A 13,245-nucleotide genomic window follows, 5' to 3' on the forward strand; every position below is an offset into this window, starting at 1 on the left:
TCAGCTGTGGCTAACCTAACAAACAGGATTTTAATGCAGAAACAAGCTATTAATAGCTATTAAACATTATTCTTACAAAGTGTTCTTAAAATGAGAAGTTATAAACAGTATTTGTTCCCTGAAGGCCTTTACAATGATATTTTACCAAATAAACAGTCTGAACTGTTCTTACCTCATCTATAATTGGCTTTAGTGTAACTTGCAGATAATGCATCCCTGCCAGTTTCATTGTCTCGTCAATGCACTTGGAAGTTAACGAGTTTCCTCTGAAAATGGTGTTTGGGTCTCTGGAAGTGAACAGTTTTCTGTAATTTAGTCTCTTTGTAATGAACTGCTAATACATGGTAGTAAAAGCAGCAGTGAAAGGTCACAGAATTCTAGGTTTGAATACACAATCAAAACCTCCCTTTGACACCAGCCTGCCATTAAATGTAGTCATGCAGCATTTAGTGCACTTCAGGGTCCAACAGAAAAGCAGTAGCCTTGGAAAACTCAGAGGGACTACAGATCTTCATTGCATTAGCATTGTGTGCTCAGTGCACTATCCTAATACACAGTGGCACACAGGCTCAAATCAAAGAGGTCTACAGCACAAATCTGGGAAACACATCTGTTTTCACATGCTACTGAACAGTGCTAATTTGAGTAAGGGAAAGAGGCAGTGACTTTAGTCTCACAACTACGCTGGACATTGCACATGACCTACTACTTGCCCCTACAAAATAAGTACTTGTGAGCTGGGAGGAAGAAGAAAACACAGGCTCCAATGGCACTGCCATATTTTCTAAGGGACTTAGAGCACTGTTCTGTGATACAACAATGCAGACCCCAGTTCAGACCTGGTAACTGTGAGGCAAGGTAGCATCTTTCAGACTCTCAGGTTTTCCTAAATATCTCTTGCACAGAACTCATCTTGTATTAGACACACAGCCTCTGTGACTGATAAAGCTTCAGCCAACTCCTCTATTATGTACCTGTACCTCCCTGTACAGCAATTTACTTTATGCAAATAGGTACATAGCCAATGATTTCATCTACAATATGTATCTTTGCTGCTTTTTTATCAAACTAACATGACTGACTAGGGATCAGCAAGTTTCCTCATGCTACAGCAAACCATACTGTTTCAGTCAACCTGAGTTCAGAAAAAATACACCTATGGACAGGAAAGAAAACACTTGATCCCTCAGACACTCTGAAAAGAGCCAACCCACACAAAGACTTTATTTTGTACTAAGCAAGTTTACAGTCAGTATCTCTCATTCCACTTGACTCCCAATTGTCTCTTCTACTGTTAGTCAAGAGCATGACTACACAGGCAGAAGGACTGTGGCAGCAAATATTCTTTAGGATCTACTTGGTATGAACACTAGATCCTACACTATTGAACTATCAGCACACCAGTAAGTCAAACAAGAAATTCAAAAGAAGCAGCTGAAAAAACCCAACTTCATTTTCTGCCCTCCCATCCAAATTCAATCCCATCCTTAATCCTTCACCCTCTAACTGGGATGACTAGACACACAGCTTGCCTTAAATATTTATGATTAGGAAAAAACTTGCTTGTTGTTTTGAGCAAATTCAACAAACACTCAGCACTAAATGATTTATTAGCACACAATAAAGCTGAAATTATTTCATATGAACAGCTGAAGGTAATGTAGAATTTCAGTTATCATATATACTTAAGACTGAGTAAAAATCCCTGCTCTCACATGTTAGAATAGTCCTGCAAATAATTTCCACAAAAAAAGATGGGAACTCCTCCTAAAGGTCAAATTAACCAGATCTTGAAAGCAGTGAAAGAATTTAGAAAGAACTCTACCACACAGCTAGGAAGAACAGGAATGACCCCAGCATTTTCCTCTGAAATTGCATATGTCTAGAAACTGAGTGGAGGATTCTAGCACTAGCCAATGCAGTTTAGGTATTTTTGACAGCAGTTTATTTTTGGTACTTACTGAGTTCTCTTCACTTCAGCATTCGCAATGGCACTTATGAAAGGCACAATTCTGCCATAGTGTAAGAAAAGCCTGACCAGAGGTATGGCCGCTTCCTGCTTTTCTCTGCAAACTTCACCCAAAATATGTGCAGCTGATGCTGAAACAGGCTGAACAGTGGAAGATAAAAACTTTGAGACATCCTTCCAGAACAACCATTTTTTCTTTCTATTCCCATTAGTTTCTTAATGCAGAACCCCCCACAACAGTTGCAATGGCCAGTTACCCAAATGTCTGTATATAACGTGGGTGGATGCCACATCCCAGTTTTTGTGGGCTGTAAGTTCTGGTCACAAGAGGGCAGCAATTAAAAAACTACTACAGTACAGTCTCTTCTTATCTCCCACATTTTTAATGGCTGTCTTTTCAGTAAATGCCACTTGCCTGAGAAGCAAGTGAAGAGAAAGAAACTCTATCTAATCCTTTGCAATTTCAAGTCCCAGTGAGTACAGAGGGAGTTTTTTTAGGGAAAAAACAAAAGCACCAATACAACTGTAAAAAGTACACATAAGGGGACACATGGTCCAAATCTCTGATGTTTCAGGATTAGTTCTTGGTTTGGGTTTTTCCCAATTATGCAAAAAAACCTGCCCCTGTCCAGTAAAGGTAAACAATTGAAATTAAAAAATCACCAAGAATGTGCTGCTGCTAAAACCACTGTGTTCCTGGGTCTGCCTTCACCCACAGAATGCAGATAAAGATCTCTGCAAGGACTGAAAACAAGCACAAGGGACATGCAGAGCTTAACAAGGCTCTGAGATCTGAAAAGGAAGAGCTGACCTCTCTGGTAATTACACAACTATGGTGTCAGCAAGATAGTGACAAATTTTCAGAGAGCCCTGTGAAGATGATCTGCAAGTAAACAACAAACAACACAAGCAAATTACCTCAACATCTGCAGATTTTAGCAGGACGTCTCGCAGAGGACTGTAATAGTCTGAGGAAAAAACATGGTCCTCAGTGTAAACCACATTTAACCTTAAGGAACCGAGGTCATCAGGCTTCAATGACTTGTTACCATTATCTCTGGGCTGCAGAAAATACCTGATATGCAAAAAATAGGACAGAAACTTAGAGCTGAAACACAAGATTTTCTCAGGGTATATATGAGCATAGAGAAACTCTACAGATACACAAAGTATTTATATATGTATCAAACTCTTGAGAGTTCTGAATCAGACTTCTTAATTAAGTTTGCCAGTCTGTTTTGCACCAACTGCAACATGGGAAGTTCTGAACACAAAGATTTATGTAGATATGATTAAAAACCCACACACTAAAACCATAGCACTGCTGATGAACTGCAGTAAATAATATAAAAACAACATACTAGAACTCCCACTCGCTACAGAGAGGCAGACTGAAACCTCTAATCACATTATCAAAACTTCTTGTTCTTACACTTGCTAAGATGACTTTGGCTTGCTTACAAAAAAGATACAAATTAAATCCATTTAAACTTTATCACATAGCAGTAATTACTCTTAAGTCTTCAGAGTAGACATATGTTTCTACTTATTCTCCAAAAGAAAAATGTCAAATACCATGCTTCATAAGAACTGGACTGTCGGAGAAATTTCAAAGGGAGTCTCAGCTCTCCTAGAAACTCGTCACCAAACTTCAAGTTACTGGCATTCCAAAGATCAACCCTGTAATAAAAACAAATAATTTAAAATACTATTAAGAAATTAAAATAATACTAATAATAATAAAAAACCTCAACATTTTTTCCAAATTTGTTAGGGTTTTTCCCCTGAAGTCTAGTAGTTAGAAAGACTTGAAATTGTACAGCAATCATTTCCAAATAGTAAAGAGATAACCTTACCTTAGACTTCTGATGCCTTACAATTCACCTCCATAAAACATCAGTGAAAAATATAATTCAGATTAACTTTTCTCATCTGTACTGTTTCCACTGTCCATATTGATAAAGATTGAGATGGCTCTCTGGCTACCCCAGATAATGGAAAAATACAGGTAAAATGGACACCAGGGGAAAAAGCACAAAGTTATTTAAGGACTACATATTGTCAGTCCCTGTCTAATTTGGGATTACTAACAGCTAAGTGGCAGCTTTACAAATTAGTTCTACACAATTTTTCCCCATTTCTAGCTCTTAGCAGGACTCCTGTGTCAAGCATACATACTTATGGCACCTAAACTGGTTCTGTAGAGTTAAAGCTGTAGGATATTGCTGCCATTCAGTAGAATCTGTGTACTGGCTGAAGCTTACACAAATTTTGGCACTTAGTCCCACACATTTGGGAAGTTCTGGTATCTATCTGTAGATGATCCTTTCTTCCTTTTCATATGCTCTTCAACATCTGGATGGAAAACAACTGCACTGAGACTCAAAGCAGAAGTACTGGTGTCCAACCCAGCATGTAGGTTAATGCTACCATACCCACCTTGAGGCAAGGGTTTCAAACTCCAGGGTATTTGTTTCTGTATGTATTTTTAGGTTTTCTCTAAGAGCTATTTTTGTTAAAAAACAAGATCAGCTGACTATTTTGCAGCTAAGTGACAGCTTGAATGTGCCTTAAACTTTTGGGGGGAAAGACGGTACATGGAAAGAAATGCAAGCTTTCAACTAATGACAATTTTTAGAAGAGCAACTTTAACTTTGATAAGGTGCAAAGGCATCCAGTTGTGGATGTATTTACACAACCCTCCTGGTGCCAAGCAAGTCACAGCAGACTGGCCAAGGAACAGATGTTGACAGCCCTGTTAAAGGTTTATCCTATCTTATACAAGCACAGAATGTGTTACTTTTAAATCCTCTGAGCCTTGTATCTCTCAACAGTGTCTCCTGCATCAGCTGTCATACACTAGACACACCATCAGCTCACACTCCATTCCTGCTAGGTAAAGTTCTTTGGACTCTGATAATTTGGACAGTATTTCTGCATGGCAAGAACTCTCCAAAAGGAAAAAAACTTCTTTGAAAATTCGACCTTCTCTCTCCTTTCTCCATATTTGATGGGTTATCTTGCAAACCAGTTCAGACAGCTAAAAAGCAGCTTCAGGAGAAGAGGAATCTTGAAGCCTATTTACACAGCCAAAGTTAAAATTTACCAAGTATTTACTGGCTACTGGTTTCTAGTTTATCCAAACTCATTTAAGATACCAACTACCAATATCACTTTCAAACACAGACAACTAAAGGGTTTCCCCAAAGTTGTAGAAAAAAATCAGTGCAAAGGATCCGTACAAGAGGAACTAAAAATTCAAAGTAGATCTCCCACTACACAGTAAGCGAAACAGGCATGCAAATTCTGAAGTTATTGCTTGGTTCTCTTGGGAGTATAAAGAATAAACAGAACTTATTAAAAATGTTAAAACACAGATCTCAGAGTCTAAAAGATCACTGTTTCCCAAGATTTTTAGAAGGCAAAATTATGACAAGTGTTATTCTGAAACTGGTCAGATTGTAGTCACAGAAAGAAACAAACAGGAGAGAGGGGGAGGAGAAACAATGAATTCACCAGAACATCTGGTCCCCAAGTGTTGATATGCCCTGCCTACAACTTCCTACACCCACTCAAAAAGAGAAAACTTTTCATAGCTTTAGAGAGAAATCATGAGAGACTAAGTCTCCTCTTTACCCTGTGGAATTGTATCTTTCTCAGGAGAGGAAAAAGAAAACAAATCCCCAAACCCATAAATTGTGTGATCTGTCCAGAGGGCCTGGGGGCATTCTGACTCTCACTAAACAGAGTGGAGGAAGTGAACGGGGGTGGAAGGGGAACCCAAGATGGAAACAAAAACACACTGTCCCAAAGGGGACAAAAGCTCTAAGGAGAATTTGCCCAACCAAGACTGACACTTTATCTGCTTTTGCCTGTTATTCAAGTGCTTAATCTTTTCCTAACTATTTTGCAAGCTTCTTCTAAAACTATGAATCTGTACCACACTGTGCTGCATTGGTTTTCAGGAATTATAGACTTTTCTGAAGCTCAGCTCCACATCCTTTATTGCTGCAGACGAGTCATTTGTCCAGAAAATATACTTAGCAAGTAAAACAATGGTGTAATTTCATTTAGTCCAGTAGTACAAAATAAGAATAATTGAAATATCAAGCAATACGTAACTGCTGTACACCAATATCTAGCGTCTCCTTCAAATCTATCGAAAAATCTATCAGAGAATCCTAGCTTTCATTTAAAATCAGTGCAAGGCTGGGCACCATGGTTATAAAGACTAGACTGGGCCTTCTGAGACATGGTGTAGTGGCCCAGTTCATCACAGACATCCCCTGGAATATGGGGCTTGCTGCTTTGTATCTGCCTACACAAGGCAAAGCTTTGCAGAAATACAGTCTGGTGCTAGGACTGGGACACCTGCTGTGCTGCAACACTGACACCACCAAAGCAGCTCAGCCCTGCACCTGGGCCTTTGCTTTTTCTCCCATGAGTCAGCTGTGGCTTGCCCTAAACCAGCTACCTTGGCACTGCCTGACACAGATGTTCTCTGTGAAGCAGCACAGCTCCTGCCTCTCTCATGTATGAATATATGTATTTATGAATAGCTTCCCTTTCCTGCCTCAGAGCCATGGCAAACACAAATCTATCAATGCTCTTGTAGTGCTGTCACACTGCACTGACAGGCTACATGAGCCAGCAGCTGTCGCACCAGAACAGCCCTCCATCCATTCATGAACACAGATGTGTTTGGCTTGCTGGGAATAAGTATTGTTCCCTTTTCCTGGTCTCCCCTCCTTTCCTTAGAGCCAGCTGTGATTCTGAAGGAACTATGGAACCTTCTGGGAGACACCTCACTGCCTCTCTAGCAAGAATATATGGGGAGGGAGGCAGTGCTACTATTCTTCATCCAAACACTACCATAAAGGAGAGGGGAATTTCTCACCACCTGATGCAGAAATAGCAGTATTCATTTACTGTGCACCAGATGGCCCAAGCCTCCAAGTTCCAATAGTATCTGGTGGTAAAACACATGTGACACTTTCAACTTTCGCACCTCCTATTGTTTTCTCGCTCCTCTTTATACTCACCTGTCCCCACAGACAATGTTGACTGGCCTCAGCAGGTTTTAAAATAGTACTGAGAGGGTGGCACAGGGTGGGGTGGGATGTTTTTGGCTTTGACATCAGAATTGCTTTTTTCCTGTGCAATTGATTTCACTTTTATCACACCAAATCTTGCAATAAAGGGTTAAAGTTGGAAGGCAAAAGAGATGAGAAACTGTCTCTGCCCCAGAAAAACTCCTGAGTTCAAGAGTCTCCTTTCAGAGAAGAAGGACCTTATACAGGTTGCTAAAATTAAGTGATAAAAGAAAATATACTCTGTAACTTAGAGCATCACAGAGCCTCTGGGCTATCCTGGGAAACTGAGGGAGGGAGGAAAGGAGAGCCCAGACACAAAAGGCTGTGCTTAATGACAACTGCACATCAGTATACACACAGTGCACATGAGAAACAAAGGAAAATAATAAGGATCTCTCCTGCATCAGAACCACCACAAATATTCAAGATAGAATCTGCAGGACAGTGGAGGTAAATAAACATACAGATACAGTGACAAAAACTCATCTTGATTTATCAACAGAAAAACCACACTTTTAACTTTGTAAACAGGGTTTACTACAAGTTACACAACTCTGGAAGACAATTTTGTGCTACTAACGCATTTTATATTACCTAATCTCCATTTTGTCCACTTCATCTACATCTTCAATGTCAAAATGGGATTTCTTGTTGTAGCTACTGGGTCTTGTAACCTAATAAAAAAGAGGAAACTTTTAGCAGCTTGATCTGATACAAAAGTATTCTGATGTCACTTTCACAAAGCTTTGGAAGAGCACAGTATTTTACTATCAGCAGTAACTTCAGTCCTGATACTGAAAACATTCATGTAAGTGAATAAACATCTTGACTAAACAGACTACTGACTATAAAGTGATGGTTACATAATCATTTCCAAGAGTAAGCAGATACTCCACACATTTTTTACAGAGCAAGATCATCTTTAATATTACTACAGCACTTTAAGTTTATATTGACAACAGAAAAACACCATTGAAAGGAACACCACTTTCATAATCCATCTAAGGAAAGAAAAGGGCAATTAATATTTGTTTTAAACACAGCTGTACAACAGATGCCCTGAGGCACTTCGCAGAGCACAGGGGAGGAACCACAACCACCCTTAAAAACATTTTGTAGTGTATCCAATTAAAATTAGGAAGTTCTTCCTGTCCTGATATCCTGGAAGTTAATTTAACTTGTCCAAACAACAAACACCAAGCAGACCAAGAGACTCTAGCCTGTGTTCTGCATATCAGAATATAGAAGCAGCTGCACAGTTCACCAACCATATTTGCAAGACTGATTAACTGGAAAGCACAGGCAAAGAAAAAAGGAAAAAAGTATAAAGCATTAGCATAGAAAGATTTTGTAAAAACATTTCTTAAATGTTTGTACAAAATGTTTTTTACCATGACTGTAAGAACAGTTTGGTGGTTGTATTTTTGCCTAGTGCATCAGAAACTTAAGAAAAAGGTTACCCCACCCAGCTGAAACCACAGCAGGAACTGATCAAATGCAAGGGTGTATGATGATGTGTGGGTTCAGCTCTTGGTTGCACACAGAAGCTGAACTTTATTGTATGTTTGAATATGCTTGTGGCTTAATACTCCTCACGTACAAAAACTGGCTTTTATTGTAAACTTGACTATTTGGTTTTGTACTGTACATGAGATGCAAATGGCAATTGAGGGAGGCCATGATACAGTTGCCTAAGTGGAGAGGAACCAGAAAACAATCTTTGGCAGAGGACACTCAGAGCCTTTTTATATGTGTATGTGTGAGGCAGGCAACATTTGCAAAGTGATACACAAGAACTAAAAGATACTACCAGCAGCACTGGAGACCAAATGCTCCAGACTAATGGAATCAAATGCACCTGGTAAGCCCAAGAGCACAGTGGATTTAAACACAGTGTACAACTTCAGCAGTTACACACAAGTTTCCTCACCCTAGCCTTGCAAACACTTCACTGTTTTTGCAAAGTATCCTACAGGCCTGCAAATGACAGTTTCTACTACCATTGCAAAGCTTATGGTGCAATTTTTAATAATGAAACAAAATTTTAAGTCTCTTTCTATCTGTAACACAGGACTTGCTACAAAAAGCTGTAGCATAGGTGTAACTTATGGCATGTCCCTTCTAAGTAAACACTTTCTCAGAAGTTTTGCTGGCATCTGCATTTATGACATCTCTCTGTTCACCCATATGACTACTTAGTGTGCACATCAATACTGCTCAAGAGTGGCACTCCAAAAGGGATAGCTGTATGGAAGTGGAGATGAGGAACCTCCCAGTCCACAGTGCTAAAGACCCATAGGATTGTGCAATAAAGGGGGCATAACTCTGCTGTGTTGTCCCTTTCACCTGGGAAAGCTGGCAAGCCATTTATCAGCTGCTCAGGTTTTTTTTTGCACATGCAAGTTTACAAACAGGTCCCCAGCACTTCCTTCTTGAATTCCTGTAAGAGGACCATTTTCCTGTAGCTGCACACACAGCTCCACACCACACTGCAGCTGAAGCAGTGGTGAAAATGGCTCCTATCAGGTGCAAGTTTCACTCACCACACCCCTCAAATAAGCCCTTCTATTTCCAAAACAAACAATAAGCTATCTTTCACTTAGAAAATTAAATCTGTGTAACTTTTTGGTTGTAGAAAGGAAAGCACCCATTCACTGTCTTTTACAGATCAGCTTCTTCCTAGGAGGCTTGGACAATCACTGTGCTAGCAGGCTGCAGAAAAGCTGATGAAGCTGTTCAGCAGCAGAAAGTGACACCGCTGTCAACAGCATGAATCTCTCAGCTCCACAGGAATTGGAGCACTTCCTTTGCATGCACCAGCCACAGGTCTGCCCACACCTCATTAGTGAATGTATTTCCCAGTCACAGCAGTTCTACTGAACCTTGTTCCTTGAAGATGTTCAGCCTGATTTGTACTAACTACTCCCAAAATGACATAAATCTATGATGGCTCTGTCTGCAGACATATGTTTATATTTCAGAGCTCTGGCTGAATCAGTTGTTTCCCAAGCTCTGCTCTTACCAGTACAGAATTCATTTTGCTCTGAGTTAGCAGAACTGTGGCATGGGCTTGAGTTCAGGTTTTATTTTTGCTGGTACTTGCACACAACCCAGCTCTCAGGTAAAGGCAAGCTAAGCAAGCCCCAGCCCCCTCTCTCTCTCAACTCCAGCTGGAAGATGCTTTGTTTCTCTCCTTCCTCTCCCAGCATGGCACCACCTGCCAAGCTCAGTGTTTAAATACCAAACATTTTCTGTTTCTGCAGCACACAGAAGGATGAGGAATCAGGTGAAGTTTTTGTGGCTTACAGTCTGAGCTCCTGGACTACATTCTCATTAAAACGTTCTCACTGACAGGCTCCTCCAGACTGCCTATGTTAAAATAAGGAAGCCCATCTTAGTTTACTTATATACAGCATCACTCTCATATGACTGCCAAAGACCATGCTTCTGGGCCAGGTGAGGGACTGAAATCCTGGGTAAACACACAGACACCTGAGTGCAGTTTCAACACCTGGTCTCACAGCACCTCTGCCCCTCTAACTGTGCCCATGCAGCAACTGCACAGAGCCTCATGGAGCCAGGAGCCAGGCACAAAAGCTCACTGCAAGCAGGGCAGCTATATCCTATATCCTAGGATGAGATGGGCTGGGTTAGCAGAGCAAAGATCTCCTTAGAAAGCTATCCTGGCCTACTCTCATGGCTTCCAGCCCCTACAGAAAGTGCTCCTACCAATCAGGAACTTGCTAAATCTGTTCCTTGTATCCAAACACATTACATCAACAGGAGCATGTTGCTGCTGGTATGACAGACTTTGATTGGTCAGTACAACTATTGGCTTCTAGGCAAAGATGGTGGTTTGCAGGAGAGGGAAAACAGCAATGTCAAGAATGACACTTCAGATCTGCACAGTGCAATAGCACCTGTATGGCTCCTCTCTCCCCAGCTTCCCTTCCTGATGGGGCTGTGGCACAGAACTGATTCCAGATACCACATCCCTAGGTGCCATCCCTATGGCAGCAACAATTTCTAATGCAAATATGGCTTGCATCTTTCAGATCACATGAGCAGAAAGAGCTTTTCAATCCATGCCAACTGCACTGTGCCACTCTAGCTTTTATTCCATCAACTTCATAATTACAGATACTTTCTTGAGGTGTCTACTGAAATAGAACAATCAAGCACACACCAGGACTATGAATGATACGCATTGTTTAGAAGACAAAATTAAAAGTTTCAAGAGAGATCTAAATTATAAACACATGCACATATATGTATGGACACACCACAATTAGAGAGCTACTCTTGCCAAAAGGAACCAAAATGAGGACTTTCATAGAAGTTATACTTTATCTTAACTGGACTTGTTGAAAATGCTCTGTATTAAATAAAGCTATAGAGGTTTTACCCACTTGGAGAAAAGACACTAATATTGCAGCAGACTGGTAGACAGCCAGAACAACCAGCTTAAGTGTATTTTTCCTCTAGAGTTTTCAGTATTCCTAAGGAGATAACCTTCCTCCCAGTGACTGGGAAAGACAGGGTGGACCAGCTATAAAAACACAGACTAAGAAAAAAATATAATTTCTCTGCATGTGTGGTTTGTTCAGGTTTTTTTATTTTTTGAACTAATTTTTAAATGTGCTTTTTCCAAAACTCTCGTGGGGTGAGTTGTGATTAAATGTAAAGCCTGTTGCTCAGAAGTGCCCAACTTGAAGCTTTCCCTACAGAGCACCTGAGGTGAAAGCAGGATACTGCTCCTTCAGCAGACAGCCAGTCTGAGCCTGGGTACTTCTTTCCCCCACACCATGCTTTGAAACAGCCTTCAAAGATGACAGCTGGCACAACATGGAGCAGGATGCTGTGCCAACTATCCACAGTATAGTATTTCAGCTTATCACCCGCTCCTTTGAAATACCAACCTCAAAATAAAACACTTCATCAAAATGTGGATTGTTGGTCTTCTTTTTAACTTTAGTCTTTTTGGCTTCTGATCTGAATTAAGGAAACAAAAACAAAACAAAAAGGGTAAGAAACAACATTAGTAGAAGCATGATCCTAGAAGAGAGCCACTGAGGGGGAAATAGCCAGCCACTTGATTTATCTGATAAAACTGGAATGTCATGTAGCTCCAGCACAGCAAGGCACAGACACTTGCACACATTTAAGAGAGAGATTCAATGCATTCCTAGTTCTCTAAAGTGGCAGTAATCACATTTTGTTATCCTATTTTAAACACAACTCCTTGAACACTTATTCTTTCACTTGGTTGACATAGTAGAATCTTTTATCTGTACAAACTGGCAAAAACAGGGCTCTGAGCAGCAACATTTGGAGGACAGTCTCAGTCTTGATGTGACTCAAAAATTCTTCATACTCTAAAAACACAGGAGACAAAGACTAGCCTAGCTATTTCTGTGAGTCATATTTTATGATTCTGGTCTGAAAAATCAATCACTGCTTTTCAGTGACAATCAAAAAAACCAGAATGGTTTCTTCGGTAAGAATATTTTTATTGCTGTATGAGCATCCCTTTCCCTGCAGCACCAGCAGCACTTAGTTAATACAGTGGTGGATTATTATGACCAGTGCTGAGCAGAAGTCTCTATTTTTATTGTCCTGAAGGCATAAGATGTGGCAGACCTCCTCCCAACCACTCAGCAGGCCTGACCCAGCTCTGCATTGCCCATTCATCCCCCATGGGCCAAGCCATCCGCCTGTGCCTGCCTTTGAGAACACAGACATTGACTGCTGGGCTCAAGCCAGCCAATGCATTTCTCACAGGCCAGCCAACAGCTGTCTGATGGCTTCCAAATGCTATGAACCTATGCTTGATTTGTTCTCACTACCTACAAGAGAAAAGCTGTGTGCTGTCCTGTGTCACCAATCTTACCCTACAGCTCTGCAGGCATAGATAAAACAGATGCAGATGGAGAGGCACATCAGCCATGTGGAAAACTGACCTACTAATCATTTCATCCCAGAATCTATCGTTCATTTCTCATGCACCAAAGCTGCTTAGATAGCTTGTAACTGCTTATATTCACTGGACAACTCTGTGTATTTCACAGAGGTCAAGGGGAGCTGGATCTAATTCCCAGTGCTGCTCCAGACTTCCCATGTGAGTTGAATGGGCCTGTCCACCAGTATACAATATTTTTCCATCCATAATACAGGCACAGAAAG

General features: G+C 40.7%; 1 protein-coding gene across 1 annotated transcript in view; it reads right to left on the bottom strand.

Annotated features, from left to right (window-relative positions):
- RASA3 (RAS p21 protein activator 3) overlaps window positions 1-13,245 on the bottom strand; it is a 130,453-nt gene that overhangs the window by 20,755 nt on the left and 96,453 nt on the right. The window contains exons 7-12 of the mRNA XM_071430715.1: window positions 11,982-12,054; window positions 7,657-7,736; window positions 3,545-3,649; window positions 2,888-3,044; window positions 1,962-2,110; window positions 173-287 (exon numbers count right to left, since the gene is read on the bottom strand). Coding sequence (XP_071286816.1) covers window positions 173-287; window positions 1,962-2,110; window positions 2,888-3,044; window positions 3,545-3,649; window positions 7,657-7,736; window positions 11,982-12,054 — 679 coding nt within the window. The remainder of the gene's footprint in view (window positions 1-172; window positions 288-1,961; window positions 2,111-2,887; window positions 3,045-3,544; window positions 3,650-7,656; window positions 7,737-11,981; window positions 12,055-13,245) is intronic.

This window comes from Agelaius tricolor, unplaced genomic scaffold (genome assembly GCF_023055355.1).
Source record: "Agelaius tricolor isolate 1412-34295 unplaced genomic scaffold, bAgeTri1.0.p SCAF_7, whole genome shotgun sequence".
Lineage (NCBI taxonomy): Eukaryota > Metazoa > Chordata > Aves > Passeriformes > Icteridae > Agelaius > Agelaius tricolor.